The sequence below is a fragment of the Nicotiana tabacum genome, chromosome 11 (assembly GCF_000715075.1).
Source record: "Nicotiana tabacum cultivar K326 chromosome 11, ASM71507v2, whole genome shotgun sequence".
Taxonomy (NCBI): Eukaryota; Viridiplantae; Streptophyta; class Magnoliopsida; order Solanales; family Solanaceae; genus Nicotiana; species Nicotiana tabacum.
The window spans coordinates 25608574-25627932 of NC_134090.1; the positions used below are offsets into that span (position 1 = coordinate 25608574).

At 34.8% G+C, this 19359-nt stretch overlaps 1 protein-coding gene across 1 annotated transcript; it reads left to right on the forward strand.

The window, feature by feature from the left end:
- The first annotated feature begins 15924 nt into the window (after positions 1–15924).
- LOC107777528 (GDSL esterase/lipase At5g33370) lies at positions 15925–19055 on the forward strand. Its single transcript, XM_016597574.2, has 5 exons — positions 15925–16364; positions 17166–17296; positions 17431–17673; positions 18256–18508; positions 18586–19055. The coding sequence occupies exons 1-5, from the start codon at positions 16088–16090 to the stop codon at positions 18816–18818; spliced, it is 1137 nt and encodes a 378-aa protein (XP_016453060.1). The 5' UTR covers positions 15925–16087; the 3' UTR covers positions 18819–19055.
- Positions 19056–19359: the final 304 nt, after the last annotated feature.

The window sequence follows — 19359 nt, forward strand, 5'->3', positions numbered from 1 at the left end:
TTCAACTTATTCTACAAATTCACGCCTCTTTAAATACAATACAACCATACTTTCTTGAATTTAAAGGTATAGCAATATATATAACTTAAAAAACATCTTCTCCTCTGCACAAGTTAGCTCCAAAACAGACGAAGTGGAATAACAAGCTCCCATCAAAACTTTTAACACAAAAACACAAAGCTCAAAAATAAATAAACAACAGTCTACAATTTTTCTACAATTTATCTATAATTTCTGCAATATAATGTATGTCATGTCTTCTTCTTCTTCTTCTTCTTCTTCTTCTTCTTCTTCTTCTTCTTCTTCTTCTTCTTCGAGTTTTAATCTGAAATTCAGCCAAAACCTAGTCTAATCTTCACCAAAACCCCTCAAAATTGAGATATAAACTTCAAACCATATTCCCAATTATTTACAACAATACCCAATCCAAACAAATAATGATTTTTGAAAACCCAAATTAGAATTCAAAGCTTCAAAGTTTTTTAATGGCTGTCAATGGTGGAATTGTTGCTCTCTTTTCCTTTCCTCTTATATTACTAAAATTTGGGATTGCGAGATAGAGAGAGACGTAGAGAGAATTCTTAATCTTTGCAACAACATCCAATCCAAACAAACAATGTCTTTTGAAAACCCAAATTCGAATTCAAAGCCTTGGCTATGGAAGAAATAATAGGATTTTGATACAGAAATCGTGGGTGTGGGAGGGAAACGTGGGTGAAGGTGTGGGAATTGGAGAGAGAAACGTGGGGGGAGTGGTATTAGAAGGAATATACGATACCATTAAATTAGGAGTGTAATTAATACCCTTAAAAACCACTAATGGTATATAATTGGTAATTAGGTATACTAAATGTAATTATATCAAACTTTAAACATTGAGAGTAATATAGTTTCCAATATGGCATAGGAATATAAAAATTCCTTTTACAAAACATGTTTGTATTTAAAAGCTTGTTGCACGACCCACTTGTTTTGCTGGGTTGGGGGGTCCAGCTGAGTTATTTTATAATGCACAGTTTGTTTGATCCTTGCTTTACTTGTGAAGATGATGCACTCTACGAAATACGTGACAAACTGACAATTGAATTAGGGGAGATGTGCCCCCCCCCCCCCCTCCAAATAACCCAAAAAAGAAAAAGAAAAAACCTTTCTTAAATTAAAACATAAACAACTTGCTTTACTTGGGAAGATGTGCACACTGCGATTATCACTGTTGTTTTCACTTTAATAAAATTTGCATAAACTCGTATCGTTTGAGGTTTGGCGAAGATAAGTATTAAGTTCTTTATGACTGAATTAAATTAGATTTCGACGATTAGCACTGAATAAAAAGTCATTCTGGAATATATTCACAAACTCTTTTACAAGTTGAACCCGAATTAATATATCTGGGAACAAAAGACAAATCCAGAGAACAACCTTTTATTTTGATAGTAAGAAAAGAAGTCTTTCCACATGAAAGGCTCGGTAAAAAGTTTAATTGTTTACAATGCAACATAATTTAATCTATTATTTAGGGGCTTTGTCAGCATTATTGTGGATGGTTGTGACAGAAAAAAAAAAAAAAGAGTCTTTTGCTTTTTAAAGAGGAGGAAAATAGGTTGGGTTGGTTGGAGAGATATTGTGGCTTGTTCAAAAAAAGAAGGAAGAGATAATTTAAAAGAATCACATCTACTTCCTTAGACATGCTAAACTAATTTGTACTGTGAATATGTTTTAGTTGGAATTAATTAATTGCCTGAAAATATAGGTTTCATGAAACGCCGCCTCCCTCTCATCCTTTTTTTTTTTTTTTTTTTTGCTTTATAATTTTGATTATGGTTGAAGGATTACTTAAAATTTTAATTTTAATTTAACAAGTTATACTACGACTCGTATTACGATCATTTGATTATAGTGGAAAAAAAGTTGTTTCTAACGAAAATAGAAATTTATTAAGCTGGTTCGGAGAATCAGTTAGATATTCTAATAATTATAAGGATCAAACAGACTATAAAAAGAAGGGAGTTCCCCCCCCCCCCCCTACATATAAACTAGCCTTATGGTACGCGCGTTGCACGTGTACCTATATTAATGAGTACACAATTTTTAAAAAATTACGTAAATATTATTCGTACTAATTTTAAATTATATAATAAAAGTTAAAGAAATATTCTTGGAACTGCTGAATGGTGTTCCCATTTAGTTAACTCAATAAATGAAGAAATCTTAGCCGATAAAATTTTTTAGATGATTTATTGTGATTTATGAGTATGTGTGAGGTCTTATGAAAATTATTGTTATTTTAAAGACTTAATACTAAAAACAAAACACAAAAGAGAATAAAAGGTTAGTCTTATAGCTCCAAAAATTAATATTGACAATGTAAAGTCTAAAAAATGAATGTGATTGAATTAATATCTTATAATAAATAATTTAATAAAAAAATAGAGCTAGGCATTGTCATTTGTTGGACTAAATGCAATGAAAAAAATGACAAGTTGTTTAAAATATATTTTTTCCTACTATTTCATTCTTAAATTTCTTATAAAAATATATACCATTTATTAGTATAATTTCGATATATAAATTTATCTTATTTATGTTTCACTTATCTGATTGCGTTTGAGCTTTAACATGTATACGTTCGACAAAAATATTAAAGTACATTATAGTTATTATTACTATAATTATATTATTTTCAAATATAGTCTTGTCATTTTTAAACTTAGTTATAGATAGTTCCTAATATGTTTATAGGTTTGGTTTGCGATGTACATGAGACTTCAATATGTATAAACTTGATATTATAAAGTTATAAAAGTAATTACGATTGAGTTAATAACTACTATAAATAGTTTAATATAAAAAAATATAGTGAGATTAGCATTCGTAGGACTGGATACCAGAAAAGGAAAACATTAAAAATGACGACTTATTTATAATATACTTTATTTTTTACTATTTTATCCTTAAATTTCTTATAAAGAAAAGGTACAATTTATTACCATTAATTAAGATATATAAATTTTGGTTTCTTATTTATACTTCAATTATCTAACCGAGTTTGTGCTTTAACATGTATAACTTCAACGAAAAATTTAAAATACATTATAGTTTATTATTACTATAATATAATTGTAATTATTTTAATAATTGCATTGTTGTCTTTGGTAAACTTATTTATAGATATATTTTTTTACTCATCATGTTAGGTTTATAAGTTTGATTTACCATGTATAGGAAACTTCAACAATATGGACCTAAAATTAAATCTATTACTTATTGGTAAATTTTAATGCACATGCACCCTTTCATTACTTTAAGTTTTTTTTTTTGGTCAAATATTAAACTTTTATTTAATCAGTAAAGAATTTACAGCTCCTCTAACTACTTTGGACTTAGGAGTTAGACTCAAATAACATCAAATAAACATAAAGACTATCTAGAAAAAACACAGCTTTCCTTGACATATTAATAGTTCCTCTACTTCTACATTTCATAGAGGGAAACTATCTACTCCTTCTAATATCTTCTTCCATTTTATCCTCTGTTGTCCTTTGATATGTAGTTGAAGAACAATGTCACGCATGATCTTTTTTGTATCTGTCTGTTTCCCCTGAAACCTGCGCATATTCCTTTCTATCCACGTGTGGTATATCACTGCTGCATACAAAAATGCCAAGATGATATTCCAGGGTCTGGCATTTTTTGTTCTTTTCATCAGCCACAATACTTCCTCATCCCAGGTACCAATTTGATGTCATTCTCCCATCCAGTTTAGCAGTATGTTCAACATGTTCCTTGAAAATTAGCAATCAAAGAATAAGTGAGACATTGTTTCATCTTTTCCACGGTTGCATAGTATGCATCTCATATCAACTTGTATTCCCCATGCTGTCAACCTATCCACTGTGACCAGCCTGTAGTGAAGTGCTAGCCATAGAATGAAGTTGTGTCTAGGTATCGTGGTATCTAATATTAAGGCTTTCCATCGAACCTTTGGAAACTGAGGTCTCGATAAAGTGTACATCTTTTGTATATTGAATTGCCCCTTTCTGCAGAATTTGTTCATGTTTGCAAAGGAGTCTATATTCAGGTACCATTCTCTAATATCAAACACCTTTCTTACCAACCAACAAGCTTGATTAGGAGTACTCATTGTATGGAAGTCCTGCTTTTTTATGTATATAGAGTGAATCCATTTGATCCAGAGAGCATCTTTTTTTGTATGTATTGCCCACATTAGATTGCATACTGCTGCTTTGTTCTACCATGTAAAGTCCATGACATTTAGTCCACCAGCTGAAGTTGGCATACAAATACTGTCTCAAGATATCAAGGCTCTCTTTGAAGAGATCTGGCTACCTGTCCATAGGAATGATCTGCACACAACATTCACCAATTGTATAATCTTCTTTGGCAGCAAAAACACTTGTCCCCAGTATGTTTGCATCTCAAACAACACATTTTTGATTAGTTGAACTCTACCACTATAAGAAAGGAATTTTGAGGTCCAGCATTTTATTCTGTTGGTGATCTTCTCCACTAATGGCATGCATTGTTGTATTGATAGATTCCTTGAGGATAAAGGGACTCCTAGGTATTTGAAAGGTAGAGCTTCCCGCTTGAACTGATAGTCGGTATTGATTATGTCTTTGAAATCCTGAGTGACTCCAGCTACATAGATAGAACTTTTCTCCAAGTTAGCTATGAGTCCTGTCACCTTTGAGAAATGATTGAATTTGTCCAGCATTAATTGAATGGATATTTTATCAGCTCTGCAACATATAATCAGATCATCTGCAAAACAAATATGAGTTAGGTTTAATTTGGCACATTTTGGGTGGAAATTGAAGTCTGGGATGTCTTTAAGGGTCTTCAGTGTTCTACTCCATCACTAGGACAATCAGGTAAGGGGACATGAGATCCCCTTGCCTTAGTCCTTTCCTTGCTTGGAATCTTTAGTAAGCCCTCCATTTATCAGAATTGAGTAGTTCACATTGGTGACACACTCCATAATCCACCTTACCATCTTGTTTGGGAAACCATATTCCTGCAGAACCATTTCTTAGAAAGGCCATTCAACAGAGTCATAGGCCTTCCTTATGTTCACTTTTTATAATGCATCTGGGAGATACTCCTTTTTTGCTATATCCCTTAACCAATTCATGAACAATAATCATATTATCCAGAATGCTTCTTCTTTCTATAAAAGTTGATTGAGCAGGTCCAATAATGAGGTCCACCCCTGTTTTCAATCTTGAAGTGAGAATTCTTGCAATGAGTTTGTAGATAGTTGTGCAGCATGAGGTCGAAACTCCTTTACATAGGAAGGACTGAATACTTTTGGCACCAAAGTAATAGTAGTACTGCTGATATTCTTCAGTAGTTTCCCTGATTTAAAGAATTCCTTGATTGCCTTTATCACTTCCTCTCCAACTATATGCCAGTACTTCTTAAAGAATTCAAATGGGAATCCATCAATTCCTGGTGCTTTTTCTTTTGACATGCCTTTAAGTTCTTGTAAAATCTCTGTATCAGTTACATTTTTGACAAGTTGTTGCTGTTGTTCTCTATTCAAACAAGCTCTATTTCTAGCAATATTGACATCAAGGCAGGGTAATTCAGTAGCCCTTGTTCCCAGTAAACCTTCAAAGAAAGCTATGAACTCCTGTTCTACCAGCCTGGGGTCAGTTAGCATATGCCCCAGGTCATTACATATAGTAGAGACTCTATTTCTGGCTTGCCTCGCTTTTAAATGAGCATAGAAGAATCTTGTATTGGAGTCTCCTGCTGATATCCACATAGCCCTTGATTTCTGCCTGTACACCTTTTCTTGAATACCTTCCCATTTCTCTACTTATAGTAATAGTTCTTTCTCCTTCAACATCAGTGATCTATTGAATAAATCATCATCAATCTCCTGTTGCACTTGTTGCAGTTGATCCTTTAGGCTCTCAAGTCTTTTGTCCACTGAGTTAAAAGCTTGATCATCTCCTTTGCTTTGTTCCCTAGACTCTGCAGCTTCTGCCATACTGAGTACATAGCATATCCACTGATTTTTTGGCTCCAAACCTCTTGGACCATCTTGGTAAATTCATCCTCCTGCATAAGTACAGTCAACAACTTAAATGGTTTAGGCAAAGAGTTTCTTTTGACCTCAGTACACAATAATATGGGAGAATGATCAGAAACACCATAATTCTCATAAATTGCCTCTATGGTGTTATACTTCATGAACCAGTAGGGGTTCCCTAGGGCCCAATCAATGTTGCTATATATTCCATCATCAGCATCTCTTTTACTACACCATGACCATTGGCACCCCTTTCTATTTAGCAGTCCCAGGCTTGTGTCCTCAATACAAGTTTGGAAGTCTATCACCTCACTTTGACTGACTGAATTTCCATTGAGTCTATCATTTACAGACAGCATTGTATTGAAATCTCCTAGCACAAGCCAAGCCTCCACCATATTACTGTTAATCTATCTCATCTGTTTCCATATTTTCTGCCTTTCTACAATGGTATTATATCCATAGATAAAAGTTAACCAACAGTGGAATGTTGAGTTTTTGTCTCTAACTTCACAGTGTACCATTTGAGCTCCAGCATAAATTATGGTTAGGTCTACTTGTTGTGCCTTCCACAATATCCATATTCTCTCATTAGGATAATATGAGTAGTTTGAAAATATGTCCCAATCCCCAAACTTCTTTCTAACTTTCTCCTTATTCTTTATCTTAACTTTTGTCTCAAGGCATCCTAATATGGTTATTTTATTTTTCAGCAGAAAGGCCTTGAGTTCTTTTTGCTTATAGGGCTTATTTAGCCCTCTAATATTCCAAGAGTTGATGATCATGGGGTATGGGCAAGGGGTACTCTTCCTTCCTTAGATGTTTGGCTAACATCCTCCCCTTCTTGAATTCTTAGAGCCTTAAATCTGTTCTGATGTAGGAAACTTTCAATGGCCTCATCAGACATACCCTTGATTGATGTTTTCACTTTTGGACTCTGCACTTGTTTCCCTTTTGATTTGACTACCTGGAATTCTTCTTTTTCTTTATTCTCACTTCTTGAAGTAACTACTTCTTGTATTGTAGTAGTCACTTGTTCTTTGTTCACTTCTTTTCCTTGTACTTCCACAGTAGGTTTTGGTTTGGCAATCCATTTAGTCTGTGGTTTCCCTCCCCTTTTTTGCTGGATTTCTCTCTGACCTTTAGGTATAGGGCTAGGCTGCTTCATCACCTCTGCTGGAGCTCTACATTCCCCTGTCCCATGACCAATCACTAAGCAATCTTGGCAAAAAGTAGGCTGCCAGTCATAACTTAGTCTTTGTTCCCTATTTTTTCCTTCAGCCATTTCTATCAATATTGTCTCAGGTAAAGGTTGAGACACATCCATTTCAATCAGCATGCGGGCATAAGATATCCTTGCTTCTTGAGCTGTCAATTTGTCAGTGCAGATAGGATTCCCAATTGAGCTTGCAATTCTTCCTAAATTCTCCACTGTCCAGTATTTTATAGGCAACTCAGGAAAATTAACCCATACTGGGATATTCTTTGTATTCTCCTTGCTCATTTGGAAATCTGGATCCCATTTCTTCAAGATCATTGGTCTGTTATTGAAGGTATATGGTCCATTATGAAGTACTGCATCTCTATCCTCATCAGATTCAAATTTGAATATGAAATAACCTTCATCATGGATTAATACCTGAGGGGTCGTAACAAATTGCCATACCCCATACACGAATTTCAACATCTCCTTGAATTGAGGGGATCCGCCTATGACATAGCCAATTAGACTTGTGCTCCATCTTCTACTCTGTTCCTCCACTTCTACTTGGTTTAGTCTAACAATTTTTCTTCCATCCTTGATAATGGGGGGGGGGGGGGTTAATAATTCAACTTCAATCCTTGTTGAACAGATCTATTACTTCGGACTATCTCAGCTAACGTTGGTTTTGCCGTTGTTGACGAGAAGGTTAGCTTCCTTGCTGTTGTCGCTGTATCAGCTTCTTTGAGTGCTGGATCTGCAGGTGTCTCTTCAATTTGAGCTATCAGAGCTTGATTCTTCACCGGCTCCGTCAGATCTTTCTTGTCCTGTCCATGCAGAATCGTTGGTGCACTACCCATGCCTTTCATCAAATGGAACAGTTGCACCGACCAAGTGTTTGGGGGATCCTTGTTTCTGGTATAACCAGTCTACCATCTTCTTCTTCGGCCTTCTCATCCTCTTCCTTGTTCTTCACCTTAGCTATGGAGTTCCTCTTCTTCTGTCTAGCCATCCCTAGCGGCGTAGGTTAGCAGTCCTTGCTTAACGTGCGCCGAGAGAGCCTAATGTGTATGCATCCTTAATCATACCTTGCTTAATCCTTGCTTAAGTTATTTGTTGTAAAGAGAATAGTGAATAACCTTTAAAATATTCACACTAAAAGAGTAATAATTTATATTTATTCTCTTTCAATTAATTTTCTTTATTTTTTACTAAAATAGTAAAATTCTAAAGAATTAACCGGCAATAATTCTAAAACAAAGACAACACTCCTAAACCTTGAATGAGTTCTAGTACAACGCTAGTTTCTTACATTGATTATGCTGGTATGTCTTTTATAAATATGGTATATTATATAGTTTAAATAAGGAAAAAGATAATATTGAAATTTAGGTAATTTTAAAGTCATAGATATTAGGAAAATAGTTAAATGACTATTTTGTCTAGTGTATACTTTATTTTCAAAGGGTAAAAAAGGCGAACGATATTTCGCTAAGGGCCTTCGTGCTTTTAATATATATAGATAGATATAGATATACTAATCGCCAACTAAAATTATTTCTGTATATACTAAGAAAAATGCTTCTCCATTTATTTGTTTCTTTAAATACTAACAAAAAAGTTTCTTCAGTGATTTGACCAAATACAAAGTGTCATTCTCTTAAAGTAGTGAAACTTTCACTTTTAATCTCTAAAATATTTATAAATTTTGATTTAGTCCCGGTGATATACTTAACCAATATTTATAAATTTTGATTTGATCTCGATGATATACTTAACCATAAATTAATTAAAATATGCACATTTGATCTTTGTGCTTGTGAATTTTTACAAATTTAATCTTTTAAACCATTCAATTACAAATGTGCTATTTTAAATATGTATTGTTACTCCATTTTGGGGGTAATGTAGCTCTAAAAATAATTGTAATATAAGTATATAACATATTATTCATACATAAAGGGTAAGAAATAAGATTAAATATACTTAATAAAATATTATAAGGACCAAAATCAGAATTTACCAATAGTTACGGCTAAAAATGTAAATATCCCTCCAAAATATTTCTCTAAAAGTTCATATTAACAAAAGTGGTTCTCATCAATATAAGCAAATTATGGAAATTTAACCAAATGGGCCCTTATAAAATAGAGTGATCACTGATCTCTTTTCTTCCTTTATTATTTTTTTAACAAGAATTAACTTAAATAATGTTCATCCAGTTGTTTAAATTTAAAATAGTCCTCAAATAGTCAAATGTATAATATATGTATAACTGTGTATAATAAGTATATAATCCATGTATATCAATTAGGAAAGTGACACTGCATTCGGCCAGCCATTTATGTAAAGATCCCTTATTTCATGAGGGCCGGCCGAGGAGGGGGGGGGGGGGGGAGAATCAGGGTTAGAATATGTATTTGACGATAGAATGTAGTCAAAGTAGTTGAAATCCTCTATTTGCCTATGGCTATGAAAGATAATCAAGACTAATTTGTTTAATCATTGTACGAACACACAGTTGCATTATTTGATTTACTTCCTATTTTCCATGCATAACTTAAATAAGTTGGTGATATATTTGTTGGCCTTTATTTACTCTGATCACATGGACTCTGTCTATCTCCACTAGGCCTTAAGTATCTGAACTACCACTCCTCTCTCTACATTAATAATAAGCATACCAACTACACTAACTACACTATATATTATCTTCCTTTAAATGTGTTCAAAAAACAAAAACCAACGAACAATTAATACAAAGCAAGAAAGCAACAATTTTCCAATCTTTATATAAAATATATATGTGATGAAGCTTAATTAGCTTAATATAAGTATCTATTTAACCACTCAAAAAAAAATATTGACAAATGAAGACTCATAAAAGAAAGATTCTAGCTACCTCCTTAATTGTAGTAGTGGAATATAAGTTTTAATTTCTTTTTAAGATAAAAAACCATAAGTATGCAAAACTGAGGTGGCATGGAGATATATACATGTCAACCACAACATATGCTAGATTTTGTGCAAGTAGTATTGGTCTTTTTTCAGCGACATGGTTTCGTCCAAATTTTACGAAATATATGTAATAATACTGTGGAATAATATGAGAAAGGAAATAACACCAATTGGTACATATTGTTGCGAAAGCCAAATGTATATAGTGTGTATGAGTCACAACTACTATACCAAAAATTATGACAGTCACCGAATAATAAATAAGATAATAAAGCAACAATAAAAGGAACACCAGAATTTACGAGGTTCGGCCAATTTTGCCTACTTCCTCGGACACAACCAATATTTTATTCCACTCCAAAAATACAAGTGAAATAATACTAAAGAGAGAAGATACAAATGCCTTAAGAAGATAAGAAGGCAAATGAGAGGTGTATCTAAATCCTAAACATTAGGCCTCCTTTTATAGGGAAAAATTCCCTACCAAATGGCTAAACCACCGATGTGGGATTTGCCAAATTCAACAAATCTCCACCTTGGCAAAATTCCACATCTTCAATTTTCTCTCAATAACAAATTTTGGTTGTGTCTTCATCTTCAATCTTCAGTGTTCAACAATGTTGATCAAATCCAAACAATGTTGAAACTTGACCGCAGTCACCACTTTTGTCAGCATATCAGCAGGATTCTCTGTAGTATGAATTTTCTTCACCACGACTCCACATTCTTCTATGATTTCTCGTACGAAATGATATCGAACATCAATGTGTTTCGTCCTTGCATGATAAACTTGGTTCTTTGCTAATTGAATAGCACTTTGACTATCACAAAAAATTGTGATACTATTTTATCCAATACCAAGCTCTTTTAGCAACCCCTGAAGCCAAATTGCCTCCTTCACAGCCTCTGTAATAGCCATGTACTCTGCCTCTGTTGTAGACGAAGCAACTGTTGACTGCAAAGTAGACTTCCAACTAACTGGTGTCTTTGCAAAAGTAAACACATAACCAGTAGTTGATCTTCGTTTGTCCAGATCACTCGCAAAATCTGAGTCACAATATCCAACTACAGACTGATTGTCTTCCTGCTCAAAAACTAACCCAACATCTACAGTATTATGAATATACCGTAGAATCCACTTCACAACTTGCCAATGCTCCTTTCCTGGATTATGCATATATCTGCTAATAACTCTAACAACTTGTAAAATGTCAGGTCTCGTACAGACCATTGCATACATCAAGCTACCAACATCATTTGTGTATGGTACCTTTGACATATACTCTCGTTCAGCTTCATCTTTTGGCGACATAGTAGTACTTAGCTTAAAATGGGGAGCAAGTGGAGTACTAACTGGCTTAGTCTTCTCATCTATGCCAAAGTATTGTAGTACTCTCTTTAAATATTCTTTCTGAGATAAACAGAGTTTCTTTGAACGTCTATCTCTTATTATCTCCATGCCAAGAATTTTCTTTGCCTCACCCAAATCCTTCATCTCGAACTCCTTCTTCAGTTGAATCTTCAACTTATCAATTTCTTCTGAATTCTCGGAAGCTATCAACATATCATCAACATATAGGAGAAGATATACAAATGATCCATCTTCAAGCTTGCGCAAATACACACAATGATCGTATTTGCTTCTCTTGTACCTTTGCCGCAACATAAACTTGTCAAATCGCTTGTACCATTGTCTAGAAGATTGTTTCAATCCGTACAATGATTTTTCAAGTTTGCATACCATATTTTCTTTTCCAGCAACTTTGAATCCTTCTGGATGAGTCATGTAGATTTCCTCCTCCAAGTTTCCATGTAAAAACGCGGTTTTTACATCCATTTGAACTAGTTCCAAATCCAATTGTGCTACCAAAAGCCAACATAATTCCAATGGAGGAATGTTTTACAACTGGAGAAAACACTTCATTGTAATCGATTCCCTCCTTTTGAGCATATCCTTTGGTCACCAATCTTGCTTTGTAGCGAACATCTTCTTGGTTAGAAAATCCTTCTTTCTTTGCAAATACCCATTTGCACCCAATTACTTTCTTTCCCTTCGGAAGATTGGCCAATCTCCATGTATGATTCTGATGAAGGGACTGTATTTCATCATTCATGGCAATCCTCCACTTATCTTCTTCTGAACTTTGGACTGCATCTTTATAAGTTGTAGGAACATCATCAGCTACAATTGAGGCAACACAAGCAACCGTCTCTATAAGACGAACAAGTTTTGTTATTGTCCTTTTTGGCATGCTGGTTGCTATTAATTCAAGTTGTTGTTGAGGTTCCTGAGTTGGAATCTCCCACTGTACTGGCTCTTCTTCCAGAGGATACATATGTTTCCTCCTCTGCTTCTTGTGTAGGAAAAATAAACTCCACCTGCTTAGAAGCACCCTCATTTTGTTTGGTATCTTCTGTTACCTTATTTATCATAGCAGATTCATCAAAGGTAACATTCCTGCTGAATGTTACTTTCTTTGTCATAGGACACCATAAGCGATATCCTTTGACTCCAGAAGTAATCCCCATAAAAATAGTCTTCTTTGCCCTTGGATCCAATTTTGACTCTGTCACATGATAATATGCAGTTGAACCAAATACGTGCAAAGAGTCATAATCTACAGCAGGCTTTCCATACCATTTTTCAAATGGTGTCTTGCCATCAATAGCAGCAGATGGTAGACGATTAATGAGGTGGCATGCATATGTAACTACCTCAGCCCAAAATTCTTTGTCCAATCAAGCATTGGACAACATACACTGTACCTTCTCCAGCAATGTCCGGTTCATACGTTCTGCCACTCTATTCTGTTGTGGTGTATGTCTAACAGTGAAGTGTCGGACGATGCCATCATTTTCACAGACCTTATTAAAATGATCATTTTTGTATTCACCTTCATTGTCTGTGCGAATACACTTAATCCTCCTGCATGTTTGATTCTCCACCATAATTTTCCATTTGAGAAAAATTCCCAACACTTCATCTTTGCTCTTTATTGTATACACCCACACTCTTCGGGAAAAATCATAAACAAAGGTTACAAAATAGTGCTTCCCACCCAATGAAGGTGTTTTGGAAAGACCCCAAACATCAGAGTGTACATAATCCAAAATACCTTTAGTATTATGGATTGCTGTACCAAATTTAACCCTTGTCTGTTTCCCTTTGATACAATGCTCGCAAAACTCCAAGTTGCAAGCCTTTACTCATTTTAACAATCCTTGATCTGATAAAGTTTTCAAGGATTTACCTCCAGCACGTACCAAACGCATGTGCCATAACCCGGTTGCTTCTGCCTCTTTTTCGTTACTGGATGTTATTGTCGTTGTCCCAATAATTGTACTACCGCGATAACGGTATATGTTATTGTTCTTCCGATTGGCCTTCATTACCACTAGTGCACCAAGCATACTCTCATCACTCCATTTTCTGCAATGATTTTGAACCCTTTTGATTCTAAGGCTCCCACAGAGATGAGATTCTTCTTCAAATCCGGTACATATCGAACAACTATTAATGTTCTGATCATTCCATCATGGTTTCTTAATCGTATTGAACCAATGTCATATGAGGTAAGAGGGTTGTTATCCGCTGCGTGGACGACTCCATATTCTCCTTCTTGAAAATCAACGAACCAGTCCCTACTGGGACACATATGATAGCTACAAGCCGAGTCCATCAACCAAATAATGTAATGATGTTGATGGCTCTATTGTAACTAATGAGAAGTCTGAATCATCACAATCAGCTACATTTGAATCCATAATGACCTTTCCATTGTTATGTTTGGCCTTATTCTTCAACTTCGGACAATCTTTCTTCCAGTGTCCCTTTTCTCGACAAAAGGCACATTCATCTTTGCTGGGTCTAGATCTTGACTTGGATCTTCCCTTCTTTGTCCTCATTTGATTTTGAGGACGACCCCTCATAACCAGTGTTTCTCCTTCTCCGCCCTTTTGTTTTTCTCCATTTCTTTGTTCATAGCTGTACAAAGCCGAACAAACTTCTCTGAGAGAAATTTCGTCATTCTCATGGAGTAAAGTAGTTTCAAGGTGCTCGTACTCATCAGGAAGTGACCCCAACAACATCAAGGCCAAGTCACCATCATCAAAAGTTGCATCCATATTTTGCAAATATGTGACCAACTTATTGAAACTGGTGATATGTTCGTTCATTGTGGTACCAGGAACATAGGTGAAGCGAAACAGTCTCTTCTTCATGTACAATTTATTTTGACTGTTTTTCTTCAAAAATCTATCCTCCAGTGCTTTCCATAATTTACTTGCAGAAGTTTCCTTTGTGTATGGATATTTCTGCTCTCTAGCAAGGTAGGATCGAATGGTACAGCAAGCAACACGATTGATAATTCTCCAATCTTCTTCTCCAATAACATCTGGTCTTTTTTCTTCATTGGCAAGATCTAGCCCTTGTTGAAAAAGGACATCTAGAACCTCGCCTTGCCATATCCCAAAATGTCCTGACTATCAAAAATTTCTACCGCAAATTTCGCATTTGACACAATTCTTGTCATAAGCGAAGATGCCAATGATGACGTATTGTTGACACTTGATGTAGATTCTTCTTGTTTATTGTCTCCCATCTTTGACACAACTATTATTTAATGGCTGACGACACAAATCAAGATTATTTTCTTTCTGATGTGGAAGATCAGACCAAGCTGCAACCACAGAGCATACTCAGACAGAACCTTGACTCAGTTACCAAGATAAATCTTTTCTGATGTGGAAGATCAGACTATGCTGCAACCACATAGCATACTTAGACAGTACCTTGGCTCTGATACCAATTATTGCGGAAGCCAAATGTATATAGTGTGTATAAGTCACAACTACTATACCAAAAATTATGACAACTACCAAATAATAAATAAGATAATAAAGCAACAATAAAAGGAACACCAGAATTTACGAGGTTCGGCCAATTTTGCCTACTTCCTCGGACACAACCAATATTTTATTCCACTCCAAAAATACAAGTGAAATAATACTAAAGAGAGAAGATACAAATGCCTTAAGAAGATAAGAAGGCAAATGAGAGGTGTATCTAAATCCTAAACATTATGCCTCCTTTTATAGGGAAAAATTCCCTACCAAATGGCTAAACCACTGATGTGGGATTTGCCAAATTCAACATATATTGTCGTTTGACAGTGCAAGTTAAGTTCCTAAATTTCCTCTAAGAGTTGTGGCTAGGTAGAATTGAACTCACACCCTCTTCTAACTTAAGACTCAACAAGCAAAGACCAATGAACTAAGTTTATTTCTTGTTGAGTAATATGATAATTAATGTTATTTATACTTCGCTCTTATATAAATATCGATATCGCTTGGAAAAATCCTGCGTACGAACCTGAGTCTATTATATAATAATATTAGAGTATTATATATATTTAGTGAATGTTCTCGGCTCTTGTGAACAGTGCCTCCACCGGCACCAATAACAATAACAACAAACCCAATAAAGTCCCACAAGTGGCCATTGCCCGTAAAAGGTTTCAACTTTCAAAGGAAAGATTAGTGTTAGGCTCGAAAAAGAAAAGCTTTTGTCTTATGATTAGAAATAACTAGAGTAGTTACTAGTACTACCCAACGAGTCTTCATCTGTCCAAATTAAATACCTCAAACTACCACTATAATCTTTGCTATTGCTTATTTGGTTCTAGTGGTCCATTTTTTTGCCTTTCCAACTGTGCCACCCTGTACTATTTAATTCACTCTCTAGTTTTCACTCTTGTTGCATGTTTTTATATATAAATACATGTCCATTGCTTACAAGAAAGTGCATTCAGAACTAACTTTTTCTGTCTACACAAAAACAGTTAGAACTTAGCTTGTAGGTGTGTTTTGTCATGTCAACATTTGCAAAAATGGCCATGACTAGTTCTTTAACACCTACTACTACTACACTTTCCCTTTTTTTCAGCCTTTTCTTGATTTTAGGAGTGGCTATTTCACAAACTGAGGCTCGTGCATTTTTTGTGTTTGGAGACTCACTTGTTGATAGTGGGAATAATAACTATTTGGCTACTACTGCAAGGGCAGATTCACCTCCTTATGGTATTGATTATCCAACTCGCAGAGCAACTGGTCGTTTCTCCAATGGCTTCAATATTCCTGACATTATCAGCTGAGTCCATCACCTCCTTTTTTCTTTACACTAGCACCTAATTATATACACTCATATTGTAAAAATATTTATATCTTGAGTGAATTTTAATCAGTTGTAGGGAGCAATCTGTCTTATTTTTCAAGTCACGAGTTGGCCACTTTTTAGGGAGATTTGCATGAATAGGATCATTTTTAGGCTATTTTTTTTTTAACTTTTGTCCTTGTTTAAGTAAGTTACGCAAGAATAAGTTGGTGAGGCATAACTTGCTCAAAGTTATTCTATGGTGCGCGTAAAAGTTACGTTGCTTGGTCTTATATCTGCAAAACTTTTAAAGCTAAGGACATAACTTAAACATTAGTCCTCAAAGCATCCTATTTTTGCAAATCTTCGCAATTTTTATGATGGTTACCTATAGTTTTCTTTTAAATTGGGACCTAACAGAACTGTCAAAATTCTTTAACACTGTCGATCGATGCATAAAATTTAAACTCGGAAGATGCAACATTTTGCATCTTTTTACAAGAGTTGTCAAGACAAGAGGTCTAACATGAAGAAGGCTAACATCTTATGTTGCGTGGACTCTCCAAAATATTGCTGTACCCGTGTCGGTCCTCTAAAAATATATTACTTTTGGAGGATTCAACATGCACTCGACGACATTTTCGGAGAGTTCGAGCAACATAGCTGACATCTATATATAACATTACAAAATTAGCTTGATATATATATATGTATATCTTTTACTACAAAACAGGAGAGCAGCATTACATGCATATTTAGATACACAGTTGATCAACGTTGATTATTTACCTTTTCAGGTCAGCAAATTGGTGCTTCAGAATCACCATTGCCATACTTGAGTCCGGAGCTTAATGGACAAAGGCTTTTAGTTGGTGCCAATTTTGCATCAGCTGGAATTGGAATTCTAAATGACACTGGCATCCAATTTGTACATACAAAAACACTAGTCCAAACTCAATTTATTTTTATTTAACATGCTAACTTCTCTTGTTTAAATAGTTCAATTTTGTTGGTTAAGTTAGATATCTTTTGGTTTAATGTAAAGTTATGCTATATGTGCAGATAAATATTATTCGAATTCCACAGCAATTGGAATACTTTAGACAATATCAGAGCAGAGTGAGTGCACTAATTGGAGAAGAAAGTACCAAACAACTTGTAAATCAAGCTCTTGTTCTTATGACTCTTGGAGGCAATGACTTTGTCAACAACTATTATCTCGTGCCCAATTCTGCGCGATCGCGCCAATATGCTTTGCCAGATTATGTCCCTTTTCTGATATCAGAATATCGTAAAATTTTGATGGTAAACGTCTCCTCTTGAACTTCATGCAAAGTGTATCCCCTAAGTCAAATCTCTCTTTAACAGTCTCGTTTGTTTCGTATTTTTTTTGTTGCTACAGTGAAATGTTGTTATAAAGAACATATATTATAACATAACATTAGTTCCAAAATAAACTTGGATGTTATATAAATTGTTGTAGTAGAGGATGAGTGTTAAATCTTAGTGAGAATAAAATACCTACAATATTAGGGCCATCAATATTCTACCAACAATAAAAGAGGCCATCAATATCATACCTAAAATATTAGGGCCTTCAACATAACAGTTATTACCACAATAAAGTTTTCACCAAGATATATAAATGGTTGTCAACTGAGGTTGCTAGCTGTACTTATTTATTTAATTTTTTTTGGTAAATAGCTGTACTTAAAATTGACATGACATTAGATATATTCAGACAGCAATAGTGTAGGCAGATAAATACCTGAAGGTCCCCCCACCCCTTTAATTTTTTCCATATTTTCGATAATATATATCAGTAGAAAATATAGAGAACTTCGAGTGTCTGATATATCTGGACTCGGCTTTTGAATGTCATTGCAGAGGGTTTATGATCTGGGAGCTCGACGAGTGCTTGTTACTGGTACCGGACCCTTAGGTTGCGTCCCAGCAGAACTTGCCCAACGTAGCAGAAACGGCGAATGTGCAGTGGAATTGCAACAAGCTGCAGCTCTGTTCAATCCACAACTTACACAAATGTTGCAGGACCTTAACAGTGAATTAGGCAGCAACATTTTCATTGCTGCAAATACACAACAAATGCACATTGATTTCATTACTAATCCACAAGCATATGGTAAGCAGTTTAGTATAAAATCTATGCTTTAATATTTGCATGTCTTATTATATTGACATTCATTCTGTTAACTGCAGGATTTATAACATCAAAAGTTGCATGTTGTGGACAAGGGCCATACAATGGTCTTGGCCTCTGTACACCACTGTCCAACCTGTGCCCGAATAGAGATGTATTCGCGTTTTGGGATCCGTTCCACCCATCCGAAAGAGCAAATAAGATAATTGTGCAGCAAATCATGACTGGTTCTTCAGAGTACATGAATCCAATGAATCTCAGTACAATTCTGGCCATGGATTCTATGGCTTAATATGTTTTCGGAATTTGTTCATTACCTTTTATCGTTTATTGCAAAAATTTTGGCTGCAATAAGTTGTATCCAGCACCTCATGTGCTATTTTTAAGTTTCAAAAGTTTGGGAGTGTACCATGTTCATTCACAAAAATTGAGTAATCTAATTTGTAGGTGGGAGTGTAATGTTGTTTGAAATGTAAACCAATTGCGCTTTTTTTTTTATATGAAATGAAACAGTTTTCATGGCATGTAATTCAGGCATATTCATATTTCAGATAGTGTGATATAGTGTAATCACTCAAAGTGTAAATGGTAAGAACATGAACGTTGAATCTATCAAATTTAAATATTAGATTACCTCAATATTGTTAATTACTTTTTCGTTTATATTTACGTTTATACGCTAACTTTCTTTTCTCTAGAATTATTATTTACAAATACAGCAAGTAAGAAGATAACAACCCAGTAACATCAAACGATTAGAATTTCGAACCCATAATCTTGGCTCTGCCTATGTGTGTAAGTATTGTATTAGGAGTTAATTCTGTTGAGTTTCT